We start from the raw sequence: 13139 nt of genomic DNA on the forward strand, positions 1-13139 counted from the left end.
GACGCACCCCTCTCTATTTATCCAGGCTTGGGAGCGGCACAGAAGTCACTGGCTTGTAACCCCTGTGGCTAGATTGGTAGCCTGCAAGGTTTATGTTGCGAAACTCTGCTACTTCTCAGCGTTGTGCCTTGGACACCATTCGTCTGTGAGTATTGTTTTGTTGTCCTCTAGATATTATGAGGAGGAAGCGTACTGTGTTGAGGTTTGTTGGAGTTATTATAGTTATGAGCTTATTATTAGCACTGCTAGCTGTTTTTATTTGGTAGGCTATGTTGAGCAGTGAAACTGTGTTGTGCTAATTTCCGTTTGTGCTTTGTTGCCGTTTACAAAAAGCAAAGTAATTCGTCACTGAATAACAAGAAACGCCACGCCTTGTTTTTATTGGGGAATTACACCCTGAAAGCTGACTGTCTAGCTTTGAAAACAGACTACTCATGGTGAGGGCAGTACAAAAACACAGAAAATCACCCTTATTGTTTAAGGGACAATTAGCCAGTTGGCTAAGACTGGCACATGCACAGTAATATAAGGGAATGTACTGCACATTGCCCCTGTGAAAAACTAAATACTGATAAACATTTTCCTAATGGAGAATACCACTGCAAACAGTGTAAAATAACTGAGTCACTGATCAAACTGAGACAAAAGGACAGTTTATAAAGTTTATAAAACCCTGACTACAGTAGCTGTTGGAAAGTCTCCTGCTGAGGCCACTTATCATCTTGGCTAAAACATTACAATTAGTCAAGATACTGTAGATCAGACATAGGTAAATGACTATAGCTTTATGAAATATGTGTGTTACCAGTGGTTGTCGGCATGCTCCAACAAGCCTACCTGCTGCACACAATGAATAAAAACACAGCTAAGTCACCAAGACAATCAAGGCAAATGTGACACTGAGATTATGCTTTCTGTTGTCCTCAATTCCAATTTGAGCAATCAGCTTCTCGTCTAGTTTGAATCCTGTTTAAATGGCACAGGTAATTAGCAGAGATAGTTAAAGCACTTGCAATTTATGCACATGTGACAGATGTCTTACCATAGCTTTGCACCAGAGGCAGCGCCAGTCCTGCAGCCTCAGCACGCTGCCACATGTCTTATCACACACAGCACACTTGGCACTGACAGGCAGGTTGCCTTCCAGCCACTGATGAGGCATAGCAATCTGTAGATTCAACATAAACACTTTATGCTTTCCACTTTTCTCTTTTGGTTTCAAGTCTCGGATAAATCCATGAACAGCATGTGACAAGGCTGTTTTAAAGCACATTGAAAACACAGTACCAGTAGTGTGTTTTGACATTCCCCCTGAAAAACTTGAGAATGTAATTTCAACCATCAACAGCAAGAAACTCTCCACAGAAAACAAGGCGAACAGGTGTGGTGACCTCTGATACACACAAATGTCTTTCCATATAAAAATACATTTCCATTACAATAATAAATGAACAAATTAATGATTTCACACCCAAACTCACCCCATCCTCATCTTCAATAATATCTTTTCCTATGGAAGCCAGCGTCGTCCATTTACAGTTGTTAGTGGCTCTGACAGCACAGCGTTTGTGGGCTTTGAATTTGCACACTGAAAAACATTCAACACACAGGCCTGTCAGTCTGACACCTGTTAGCAGTTAGCATCACTCAGCAGCTTCACACAGCAGTACAATGTTACACATTGTGACTATACAGACTGAAATGCAATTGTAAAATAAACTAAAATTCATGTGTGTGACTGAAAAGAAGTGTTATTATTGCTCAGGCAGATACTGAGGTCACTCAAGAGGTCAGTTTAAGAAGTTCCCAGGTTAATTGAACTAAAAATGTAAAATTTCTATAGATTTGTTTTCACAAGCTGAAAAACACTGGACACTGATGCATGATTCAGGAAGAGATGCATCCTGAAAAGAACAGTGTTTCAGTGACTCAAACATTAATGAGATGTCAGTGGGGGTAATTAATAACTGCCCCAAGCCTGTTCTGCACTTTATCTGACAGCGTGAAGCAAAGCTTGAAGACTCCACATCACAGGTCTGCTCATCTGCAACCATTAGCAGGACAGCCACAGCCATGCTGAGGCCTGAAGCCTGGACCACACAGGACTAGTCACAAAAGACAGCCTCTGGTGTGGACAGCGATTTACATATGCACACATTAGTGCAAAGATGAACAGGTGAAAGTAAAACCCTGCTACATGTAATCAGCTCCATCACAATCCTTAGTCGCTGTATCTCAGTGCAGGCCCAACACATTAGCAGAGCAGGCAAATAAAGAGAAAGTGGACCACATAGCCGTGTGTTTTTCCTTCCACTCAGTCATTAGCATCACTCACCATCTTGTATATGGCTGCACTACACATGCCATTCGCCTCGTGAATGAGATGTGGTCGCCGTTTTGATGTCATGCTAGGCACAGTACAATATGTACTGATTAGCAGAAGCACTGAGCATCAGTGAAAGATGTAAAAGAATCAGCTACATTAAGAATTTACAGAATATGCATTAAAGAAGCTTTCAATAAGTTCACCAGCTGCCTAGTTAGCCATCCAGTGCAGTGGTACTACCCCATTTACAGCTTCCATAGAGATTCTGACAAAAAAGCTCACATTCACTTTCCTACCAAAGTTAGATGAAAAGAACAGTTACTTTCTGGAGCACGTTACTCTTGTAAACCCACAGCTTGTTATAGTTGGTTCTATTCTTTTGTTTTTTTGTATGGAATAAACAAATGAGATACAACATGTTAATAGTAAGATTTTAATGTGCTGGTGTGTACTGCATGTGTTGTTGCTGTTAGTCTTTATGCTAAACTAAGTTAAGCTAAGCTAAGATAAGCTAACCATTTCCTGACTCCAGCTTCATATTTAACAAACATATGAGTACTCTCATTCTACTCCAAAATACTTTATTATTCCTTATTTATTTGAAAGTTTGTTAATCAGGATAAATAATTATCCTGCTGTGCAGTTCCTCAGCTGGTAGTAACCGTTCCTGTCATGCACATCTGCCTGTCAAGGTTCCCTCCATGTGGATGAGAAGCTACTCGCCGTCACACACATTTCACACCTTTGATTTAATGCATTTAATGCAGGAAACAAGGTTGAAATGTAAATGTACAGTAGCATGAATGTTTCCCATTAAGATGTACAGACAGTAGAGCTTGCTCTCAGCTTTTTCTCCATTAGAGAGGTGGCTCTTAGTAGACTCATAAATAATGTCTGTTCTCGGGAGAACTTTTACCTCTAGTCACCCGCCCTTGCTCCTACACAACACTGGCGTACACACAAACACACAACCCTGTCAGACAGTCTACACAAGATATACAAACTAAGTCAAAGTCATATCCGGGAGCAACGATCGATGTTTCAATCTATTCTACCGCTAAATGCTGTTAGAGAGCATTAGCAGAACATTAAGAGAATTCAGAGGACATGACACCACTGTCTGTTAATGGCCATGCCAAACCTCTGAGCATTCACAAACCAGACTGGAAGAAAACATGGTGTGTATGCCTATGAGTGTGTGTGAGGGTGAAACAGCAACAGAGAGGCAAAAGAGTTGTGTGGTTGTGGCTGTGTAGCACAAATCAATCCCCAAAGACCGCTCTGCACAGGAAATCGAAGGGAAATTTAAGCTGCGTTGATTACTGTGAAACTGTTTGGCTAGCTCCTCTCAACGTTTAATAGAGACACACTCCTGATTTCTTTAGTTTTTTTTCTTCTTCTCTCCCTTTTTCTACCATTCTCACATCTGCGTGTTAGTGAATCTATGTTAAATCTTTACAGAGCTCTATTAACTACCTTGGTAAACCTTGCAAGTCTAAGTTCTGGTGAAGGCTCTTCAGTCTCAATTGCATCTTCTTTCTGTTGGTTAAAAGTGTGTGGAAGCTTATTTAGATCACAAGCGCTGATGCTGCCCCTAATGACCTGGTCATTTTTCTGTCTCCCTCCAGCTCTCTTTCTTTTTGGCCTTCTGCTCTGCATATGAGAAGGTGTCATTGTAGAGGATAATGAGCACTAAGTGGAGAGGCTCTTACACACACTTGCACTGAACCAAGCGTGCACACACATACACACACACAGACTGAGATGTGTGCGCTCATACACATGCGTTCGCTCACAGGGGGAACATTAGCTAAATCAGAATGAGAGGATATGCAGACGGTGCTCATTAAGGTCTCCTGCCTGGCCCTGACACTTGCCAGCAGAAGAAAGCAAAAAGCAGTGTCGCCCCCCCACCTTCCTCTTAACATGCCACTTCACTGTGTCTTCACAGATGAGGTGAGGAGATGTGGCGTCATTCACAGGATCTGTTAATAGCTTATTCCCAGTTTGAATAAAAGAAGATGTGAGATGCTAAAATAAAACTCAAACAGCCTGAGTCAATGTTCATTTAACACGCAGTATGACATCAACGCGTATGGACGTCTGTGCAGCGTTAATGGCAGCTCACCACTAGCTCTTTTCACTCTCTTCAAGCTAACAGTTTGATGTAGGAGACTCATGCTGGCTCTGGTATATTAGTCTGCTCCACTTAGTTGCCCATTTACAAAGATTTTCTCACTTCAGTGACTCATAAGCCCTTACGCAACATATACCCTCCCAGATCACTGACAGTATAGACGTGCCAACTCCCAGGCCTGTAGCTGCAAAAGATCTGTTGCAACACTACTCAATGTTTGATCTTTAAACAGAGAACAGGAGCCAGTAATGACTTGTAGAAATGAGTGGGAGCTGCCTCTATGAAAGAGTGCTGTGTAAGAAAATACCACATGTAAACTTGTTCAAAAACAAATCAGTAAACTAGCATTCTCGTTTGACATAGGCATGTACAGTATAGTGTTGCTGTGTGTTACCTACCTTCACAGGAGAGCCCGTGAGACGTGACCCCAGACAAGCTGTCTTTACAGACGTTGCAAAAAGTGGGCCGTGCATGGGAGCAGGCGTACCAGTTGTGCATCCCTGAGAAATGTTCCACATTAAACTGTGCCGTCTGGCAAAGGAGAGGTGAAAACAGGTTGGCAGCACTGGGATGACAGTCACAGAAAGGCAAACACAGTGCACCACATCATCATGATAATAAAAAAATGCAGTCACACATGTATTACTGTTACTGCCTATTTTCATTGCAACTGCAAGCAGCACTGTTCTAATATTAAAAATCAAGAGGAAAAAACTGTTTCCAGCTGCAGACACAAATGAACACCTTTTCAGATGAATCATTCCTTGTGTGAGGTTTCTCCATTATAATATTTGCTGTGCAGGAGCCTGGTGACGACACTACCTGGGAAACCACCTGGTGTAAGGAGAGCCCTCCAATGGGTTGACATAATTAGTGTGATTCTGCAGCTCCTTGACACTTGGCTACAAATACTGGAAGCTTCTATACACATTAGTGAGTGGAGTGAGCCCACTGACCAGCACTAGCTGCTGTGCTGTGTGCAGTGAACTGTACAAGTGTGGGTGTTGTGTCTGCAGCAGTTGGTGCCGCGCTGGCACAGTTTCATAAGTAGAACTGTAACAGGTGCTATCAAACCTAGAGACTCAGGTTCTACATAAGAAAAGACTGTTATGCTGTTGTGTTGACATCTTGGCAGGGAAGTGTGTGCATTTGTACATGCATATGTGTGTACCCTGTGGTGTGTGAGCTCTGGGGGTGCTGCTGCATTGCAGTGCAGTAAAGGGGTGAGGGATGGGGTCTTATATAAGATTTCCCTCCCAAATCAAAGCCATTAAAATGCGGAGCTGGCTTGTTCCTGCGCTTGACACATCACAACCATGTTAGCACACATCCCAGATGTACACTCCTCTTACATCTGTCTCTGTCAGACTTTAAAATAAAAATTTGGTTTTGTGTAAAAATGTCACGCTGGCACATGAGTTGACAGTCATGAGTCATACAGAATCTCTGTCTCTGACGACATACGGGGCATGGAAAAGGACACTGCCATTATCCCTCCCTGTTTTTGTGTTATTCTGCCACACAGGCTTAAAGATTGGTGTAGATGTTTTGTGATGGTCAGCATGTCTCCTGTTTTTTGTTTTATTGTCTGTGTGTGTCTCCTTTACTGTATTTCTGACTGCTGAGTTGTGCACCTGAGTTGTGCACATGTGCATCCATGTGGTCCTATGCATGTTTGTGTGTGCTCACCATGGGATTCATCTACTTGTGCATAAACAGCTTAGTAGGTCCCTGATGCACTGTATCGGCACAATCATGCCTTGCAACATGCAGATCTTATTCCCACTACTCGAGACACCTGTCAGGGCTCTCTGCTAGTCGTTACAGTCAATAACACTAAGAGCAACAGCCTTACTAGGAATATTTGATAAAACAGATCTTTTGCTTGTGTGGCAGCATCCTAACACAGACGTCTCTCTATTCTTCTTCTTTACCCTCACACATATCAACACACACACAAACTCACGTGGATCTGTCTTTCTGTTGATCTGGAAAGAGGGTCTTACCTCGTAATGCTCTCTTGACTGGACAGACTTCAGCGAACTGATCCAGTCCTCCATCTCTTTCCTGTTCTCGGCACAGAGGATGAGCCTACGGAACGGAGTGATCACCTGAGGGAGAGTGAGGGATACGTGTGCGGGTGAGACAGACACAGTAGGAGAGAGAAATGTTTCCAGTGCTTTCCTCCTCAGCCTGTGGTGTCACTGAGGAGAGGGCGATGTGCTGTCTGTAGGGGAGAGAAAGAATGAGAAGCCTCCTCCCTCTTTCTCTCTCTCTCTCTCTCTCTCTCTCTCATTAACTCTGGCTCACTCATCCCCTGACACCTCCTCGAATTTGTCTTTTCCTTCATTCCAGCATTTTCTCCCTGTCCACCCTCTTCCTCTGGCCCATAGCACTTTAGGCTGCGTTGAGGCAGATATGTGCTGACAGGCGAAGTGCCACAGTAAAGGCTAAGAGCTTCTCTCCTCCCACTGCCTCTCGTCCTCCTCTCCCGGTGTGCGCGTGTGTGGATGTGTGTTTAAAGCACAGCCTCCCTGTAGATAACCCTACAGACCTACAGCAGCCTTTCAACACCTAATCACTTATTTATGCTCCCTCATCTCTTCCTTCTTCCATATCTTTCTAACTCATTAGGTCCTTAAGTTATCTCTGTCCACCTGAGTGGGAGAAGACAGACAGACACACACACACACACACAGGTCTGACATAGCTCACTGATGTTTGATTGCACTGAATGGTCTCATCAGAAAACCTGTATACAGCAATGATCCAGTGCTTCGCTAATGTTGTTTTTATAGCTTCAGGAGGCCTTTTTAATTCTATCACTTACCTCTTTGTTGAGCTGATAACATTACTCTGTGTAGCTAACATATTGTATTAGAGCTGCAACAATAGTTTATCGATAGAAAATTAATTATTAATAACTAATTGCAGTAGTTGTTTTTCAAGACGCAGTGCTGTAAACAGTAATCTCTCAGGCCTGTCTTATAAACGGCATCTCCACTCACCTCAGAGAAAACTGGGATAGGTTGTTAAAAGTATACATGTATGTAGAAACACTCATATCCAGGCGGGCTGGAAACAGAAGGTTAAAAAGGTGAACGGTAAAAGCAGCTGCTCTTTTGTCGCAGAGGAGCTGAACTAAGAGCTCCTCTAAAGTAATACATTTGCTAATTTATTGTATATTCTTTAGTGCTGCCACTGAAGCGTTGTCAATTGCTGAACTGTGACTAGGGACAGACACACTAACTGTTTCAGCTTGACTCAGACGTTACACCTGCTTTTCCCACAGATTAAATTTCAGATACATTTTTCCTCTGCAGCAGGTGACCTCAGGCAGTGATGATTCAAAGGCAGTGGTGTAACCTGGATACAGGTCTATTCCCTCCTCTTCTTTTCTTGTAACTCTAAAGAGGACCACCTTAAAGTGCAAACTGCGCTGCCACCAACAGCTCAGGTCTGTTTACAGTGCATGCTGCACACAGTTTGTTGTGTTTCTTATTGTTCTACAAAGTGTTCATTGATTTTTCCAACCAACTATTCATCATAATCTGAAGCCATATGTTCAGCTGATGTGGAGCTCCATTTTCTTCTTGAATTACACCCATTTTAGCAATAATTGGATAAATGTGCAACTGTGCAGTCCACACATCCTGCAGACTAAAACACACATTCACCACACAAAAGAAAAATGACCTGAAACGGTGAAAGTGTGAAAGAAATTGTTCTTCCCATGAGTCAACAAGCTGTTCTTGCTCATCCCTCTCTCTTTCTGTTCATAGAACTGTATAAACCAGCAGCACCTGAGGCTTTGACAAGGTGTGGAAAACACTGGCTGTGTATGTGTTTGTGTGATTTGTAATATGCACGAAGGTATGTTTATGGCTTACATTCACTGTAACGCTGCTTTTATTTCTGCTAGCCATGTGCTGCCAACATCCAAAGCTTTGGTAGAACAAGCATTATCAAACAGATGTCATGCTCCTGCCCCTCTTGCTTCCTGTCATGCTTTTATTTTCACATTACTTCCTGTTTTGTTTCACCTCAGTTTTGGCCCTTTTATTTAATCATCATTAGTTCACCTGCTCCTTATTGTTTGCACCTGTTTTTTACTTCTATTTAGGCAGCGTCCTCCCACCAGGATGCTGCCAGATTGTTCTAGACCCCAGCTCTGACTCTCCAGCATTTATACCTTGCCTGACTCTCTGTTTCTGACCTTGGAGTACCGTTTTTTGACCACCATGTTTTGTCTATGCCCTCCCAGATTCTGTTCGCCTGCAGTGTACCGACCTTCTGATTTTGTGCCCCTTGACCTCGAGTTTGGATCCCCTGGCTATACCTGTTTACCGGCGCCGACCCTGGACTGTCTTATCGACCTGATTGATATCCTGGACTTTGTGTTAGTTGTTTTGCTTACAACAAGTAAAGAACTTGTCGCTACCTCGGTTCGTCTGGTTTTCTAATTGAGTTCACCACAACCTCAGTTTGGCATCTGTACACGCCAAACCTGACAGCAGATCCTTGTAGAGACAATGACCACCACTAAACTCAATTCAACTCAAACAAATTCAATGCCATACAAGGTAAAACAGAAGCACTGTGAAACATGAGTTATATTTTACTTGTCACATGTTGTCCTCAAATTTAGTTAGCTTCTACACACTGATCAGCCATAACATTATGACCACCTGCCTAATACTGTTTACACAGGAGTCAATGTGGCAGGTGGTCACTCCTGTCACTCTGCAGCTCACTGTGCATCTTCTGTGAATCCATTTGCTTTCACAGTTCTACTGTCAGGAAGAGCACAGACGTGTCTACAATTCAGTGAAAAACTTATGTAAAAGGAGTGAAAACTGTGGTTGTGGGGACGAGTTAGAGAGAATTGTTTAGACAAATTTAACAGCCTCACCACTCTAGGTGTGATATCACTGCTACAGCCCCTGACTCTTTCTCTTCATAGAGACCAATGGACAGTGTTTCTCATTTTCAACCATTTTAACAAAGATTCAAATACATTTTAATCTTCTGAAAAGTACAAATGGAAGTTAAAAGTTTAATCTACAGTAGATCAACCTCATCATCAGTGAGCCGTGGGTTGATCCTTGTCAAAGTCACTCAGATCCTTATACTTTTTCCTGCTTCTAACACATCAACTTTGAGGACTGAATGTTCACTTGCTGCCTAATATACCCAACACATTGACAGGTGCCACTGTAACAGATAGTCAGTGTTATTCAGTTCACCTGTCAGTGGTCATAATGTTATGGCTGATCAGTGTGTATGACATAGTTATATATCTGGGTTGTCCTCTGTCCTCTCACCCCTTGCTATCTTTAACAGTGTGTTCACGCCTGCAGCTATACAGAGACCAGAAGCAGCAGGACGTCAGTTTCAGTGGAAGCTTGTTACATAAGAAGGCACCAGCATCACAGATACAAAGATGAGACCAAAGGTGCAAAAACTGAGAGCTGTGAAATATGAGATACAACAATATGCTACCAAAGAACACACAGCAGTTGGCTACCCAGTCAGAACAAAGACAAGATGTCCAGTGCAGACCAGAACATGTGAATGCACACATAGTGGAGCAGGGTTATATAAAACGATGTGGCTGGTGTGACACAGCCTCCTCCTACCTCTAAGGTCAGAAGTGGAAAGACAGTTTGCAGGTGGTTGACTTAAACCCTCTTGGAAACCACCTTGAAAATTTATTTCTCCTCCACAAGCAAATGCACTGGCAGCACTTCACATGAACATTTTCTTCAGCGTTCATTAGCGTGATATAAATGTTTAACAGCTGACTAAGAGACTGTAATGTAGTAATACTGGCGCATAGTGTTTCTCAACAAGAACGTCTCCTATGAAGACATACACTCAGTTGTCAGTTTATTAGCTACACCTAACTAAATGATCAACCCATGCCTATAGCCTGTGAGAAACATTTACTACATGTGTATTTACTATTTATAAATGCTAAACAGTGGGATTTACAGGAAAGCACTACCACGGCACAGACTGCAGTGATTCCACTAAGATAACCTGATATTCTATGAAATTATGCTGTTGGCACTGAATGTTGTATATGTTAATAGTATAATAGGAAACTGCTTAGTTTTGGTTTATCAAACACTGGTCAAAGGTCAAGGTCAAAGTGTTTATTTGTCATATGCGCAGTTAGGAAATGTGTTTCCCTGTACAATGAAAGTCTTACTTTGCTGTCCACATGACAAAAAAAACAAAAACCTGCTACAGGCATTTATCACTGTCGGATAATAGACAAACTGATTCATTAAGAAAATAATTAGCATCTTAATTGAATGTAGTTTTCATATCCATTATTTTTATTAAGTTGCAGCTAAATAAGACGAAACTGTGGAGTGGGAGCTGATCTGTAGTACCATGAGAACAACCAGGCCCAGGTCAATCACCTTAATCACCCTCGTAATCAACATTTCCAAGATGTCTACTAAGTATCTGGTTATCTGAGCACTGAACAGCATGTCCACAAACAAGGGCACAATAACAATCAACACAAGTCATTTCTCTGCACCATGAGAACAGTGAGTTTTTTGTTCTCTTGTTCGTCCTCGACTGATAATGAAGCTAATGACCTTCTCTCGCTGTTTTTTTCAAGTGGAGACAACAACTCCTACATGAGTGGAAGTGTGTTGTGGGAAAGTGTCCTCAGAGTATGTGTTTGCTGTTCATGTTTTTGTACAACAAAAGTAAATCTCTTGTGCTCTCTCCTCATGCTCACTCGCTCCTCAGAGCAGTGTATGATTTTCTCAGCTGTTAATCATGATACAGGAATGAAAGGATTTGTGTACGTCTGTGTGTTTGTGCGCGCACACGGGCAAAGCGGTCCCTGTGGACACAGCTCATCCTGTGGCAGTGGGTGCATGTATGTGTCTGGGCGAGGGTAGTGATGAGATTGGTTGCCAGGGGAAACAGAAACGGCTGCTTCCAAAAATGGCTCTTGGAATCCCTCAAGTGTGGAAAACCCGTTTTGACGAGTGACCTTTACGACTGCATGTGGGTTTGTTTGTGTAATGACAAGTGACAGAAAGAGGTGGCACTTCAAGGCAGCCATAAGCCTCATTTGGTTTTTGTTTGTGTTGGAAAGGCAGATGAACTGATAATGGGGAGAACCCATCACTGTTCACACACGCAGACACAGGATTAGTGAATGTGGTGCACAGATCCTGTGTCCACTGGGACTTTCAGAACAGTAGCAGAGGAGGTGAGACAAACAATCACGGCTGTTCACTCCCTACGACACACACGCACAGTATCGTCCACAGCTTTGTGTAAAGAACTACACAACAAATCAGAGATGTGCTGCTGATACAAATGCACGCTTCAAAGCCCATCTGAATTTCCATGAGAATCATCTCATGGATTTAAAGTTGACAGTAATAAGTGAGCCAATACAGTGAACGTGAGTAAGTCAGAGAGAGGCCCTGCAGAGTCTGTAATGAGTTTCGGGTCTGGGTTGGGCTGAGCTGTCCCTCACGTGCACTTCAAGGTGCTCCATGCTACAGCGACACTGCTGCATTGTGCACAGGCCCTTTTTCAATACACTAGTGAAATGTGAACACTGGATCATTGTATGCCGACATATAGACATACTCCCACACGTGCATCATGAAAAATACATGCACCCACAGACATGTGCACATGCACAGGTGCTTCATCCATGTTTGCTTAGAAACTTTACCATTAATTATAAACACATGTATTTGTTTTTTATTGCCAGTTGCATTTCTCATTGCTCTGTAACAACGTCTGTCTTTATTGCTGCTGAAAACACATTTTGGCAAATAACTAGTGGCAAGGAATTTATAGTTATCACATGACTGTCTACACAGTACAATGAAGAAAAGCAGTGACAGTGAAGTCATCGCTTTTCTAACTAGTGCAATTTACTTATAGTGACATTTAAGTATTTCCTATGTTGCTGCAAAGGAGTCCTTGGTTGCTGCTCAGTAAAAACACTGGCGTGCACATTAAGCACACTGACAATGACATCCGCAGAGCTCTGAACAAGAATGAGCATGAATCGCTAAACATCTCAGCACCGGCACAATTCAAACCATCCAACCAAATAGCACCAACCTGCATAGAGGAAACCAGCAGCATCACTCATCCTCAGAGGACTGACTGGCGAACAGACAGACACACACTCAGACAGAGACTGGTAATTACTCTGCACTGCCAAAAACAGCTCTGCAGTCCTATCTCTCTCTCCCAACCCGTCTGTCAAATGAAGCCTGGTCTCCCCCTGTCGGTGTGTGTGACTGTGATGCACAGAGTTTTGCGTGTGTGTGTGTGTGTGTGTGTGTGTGTGTGTGTGGCTCCTGCACGTGGACTACCCTTCAGCACGTCATGTTGTCTTTGGTTTTGTGTTTCACTGCTGCTTTCTGGTTGGCCCCGCCTGCCCTGCGAGTGTAGTCAGCGATGGTGTGAAATCACTCCAGGATTTCCTCTGCTGCACTACCTTACCATGCCTTTCCCTTTGCCATCTTATACTGCTCTGCACACATTCCCCATCGGTCTTTTAACATGCTCTGTTTTTGTCAAGCCCTTCTCTGACCTTTGTCTATACCTGCATTTCTTGGCGGTAGTTTGTCCTTACTTCCCTCTTGGTCTCTTTGTCTTCCCTTAGTTCACTCT

General features: G+C 42.9%; 1 protein-coding gene across 7 annotated transcripts in view; it reads right to left on the bottom strand.

The window, feature by feature from the left end:
* dgkh (diacylglycerol kinase, eta) overlaps nucleotides 1–13139 on the bottom strand; it is a 51951-nt gene that overhangs the window by 19479 nt on the left and 19333 nt on the right. For 5 of the 7 annotated variants that reach the window (XM_020586968.1, XM_020586967.1, XM_020586970.1 and 2 more), the window contains 4 exons: nucleotides 6470–6574; nucleotides 4862–4994; nucleotides 1482–1588; nucleotides 1043–1168 (listed from right to left, as the gene is read on the bottom strand). In XM_020586968.1, the coding sequence (XP_020442624.1) occupies nucleotides 1043–1168; nucleotides 1482–1588; nucleotides 4862–4994; nucleotides 6470–6574 (471 nt within the window). Of the gene's footprint in view, nucleotides 1–1042; nucleotides 1169–1481; nucleotides 1589–4861; nucleotides 5029–6469; nucleotides 6575–12581; nucleotides 12684–13139 lie in introns of those variants that run through there. The other 2 variants (XM_020586972.1, XM_020586973.1) reach the window with 2 other exon arrangements.

This window comes from Monopterus albus, unplaced genomic scaffold (genome assembly GCF_001952655.1).
Source record: "Monopterus albus unplaced genomic scaffold, M_albus_1.0 scaffold432.1, whole genome shotgun sequence".
Lineage (NCBI taxonomy): Eukaryota > Metazoa > Chordata > Actinopteri > Synbranchiformes > Synbranchidae > Monopterus > Monopterus albus.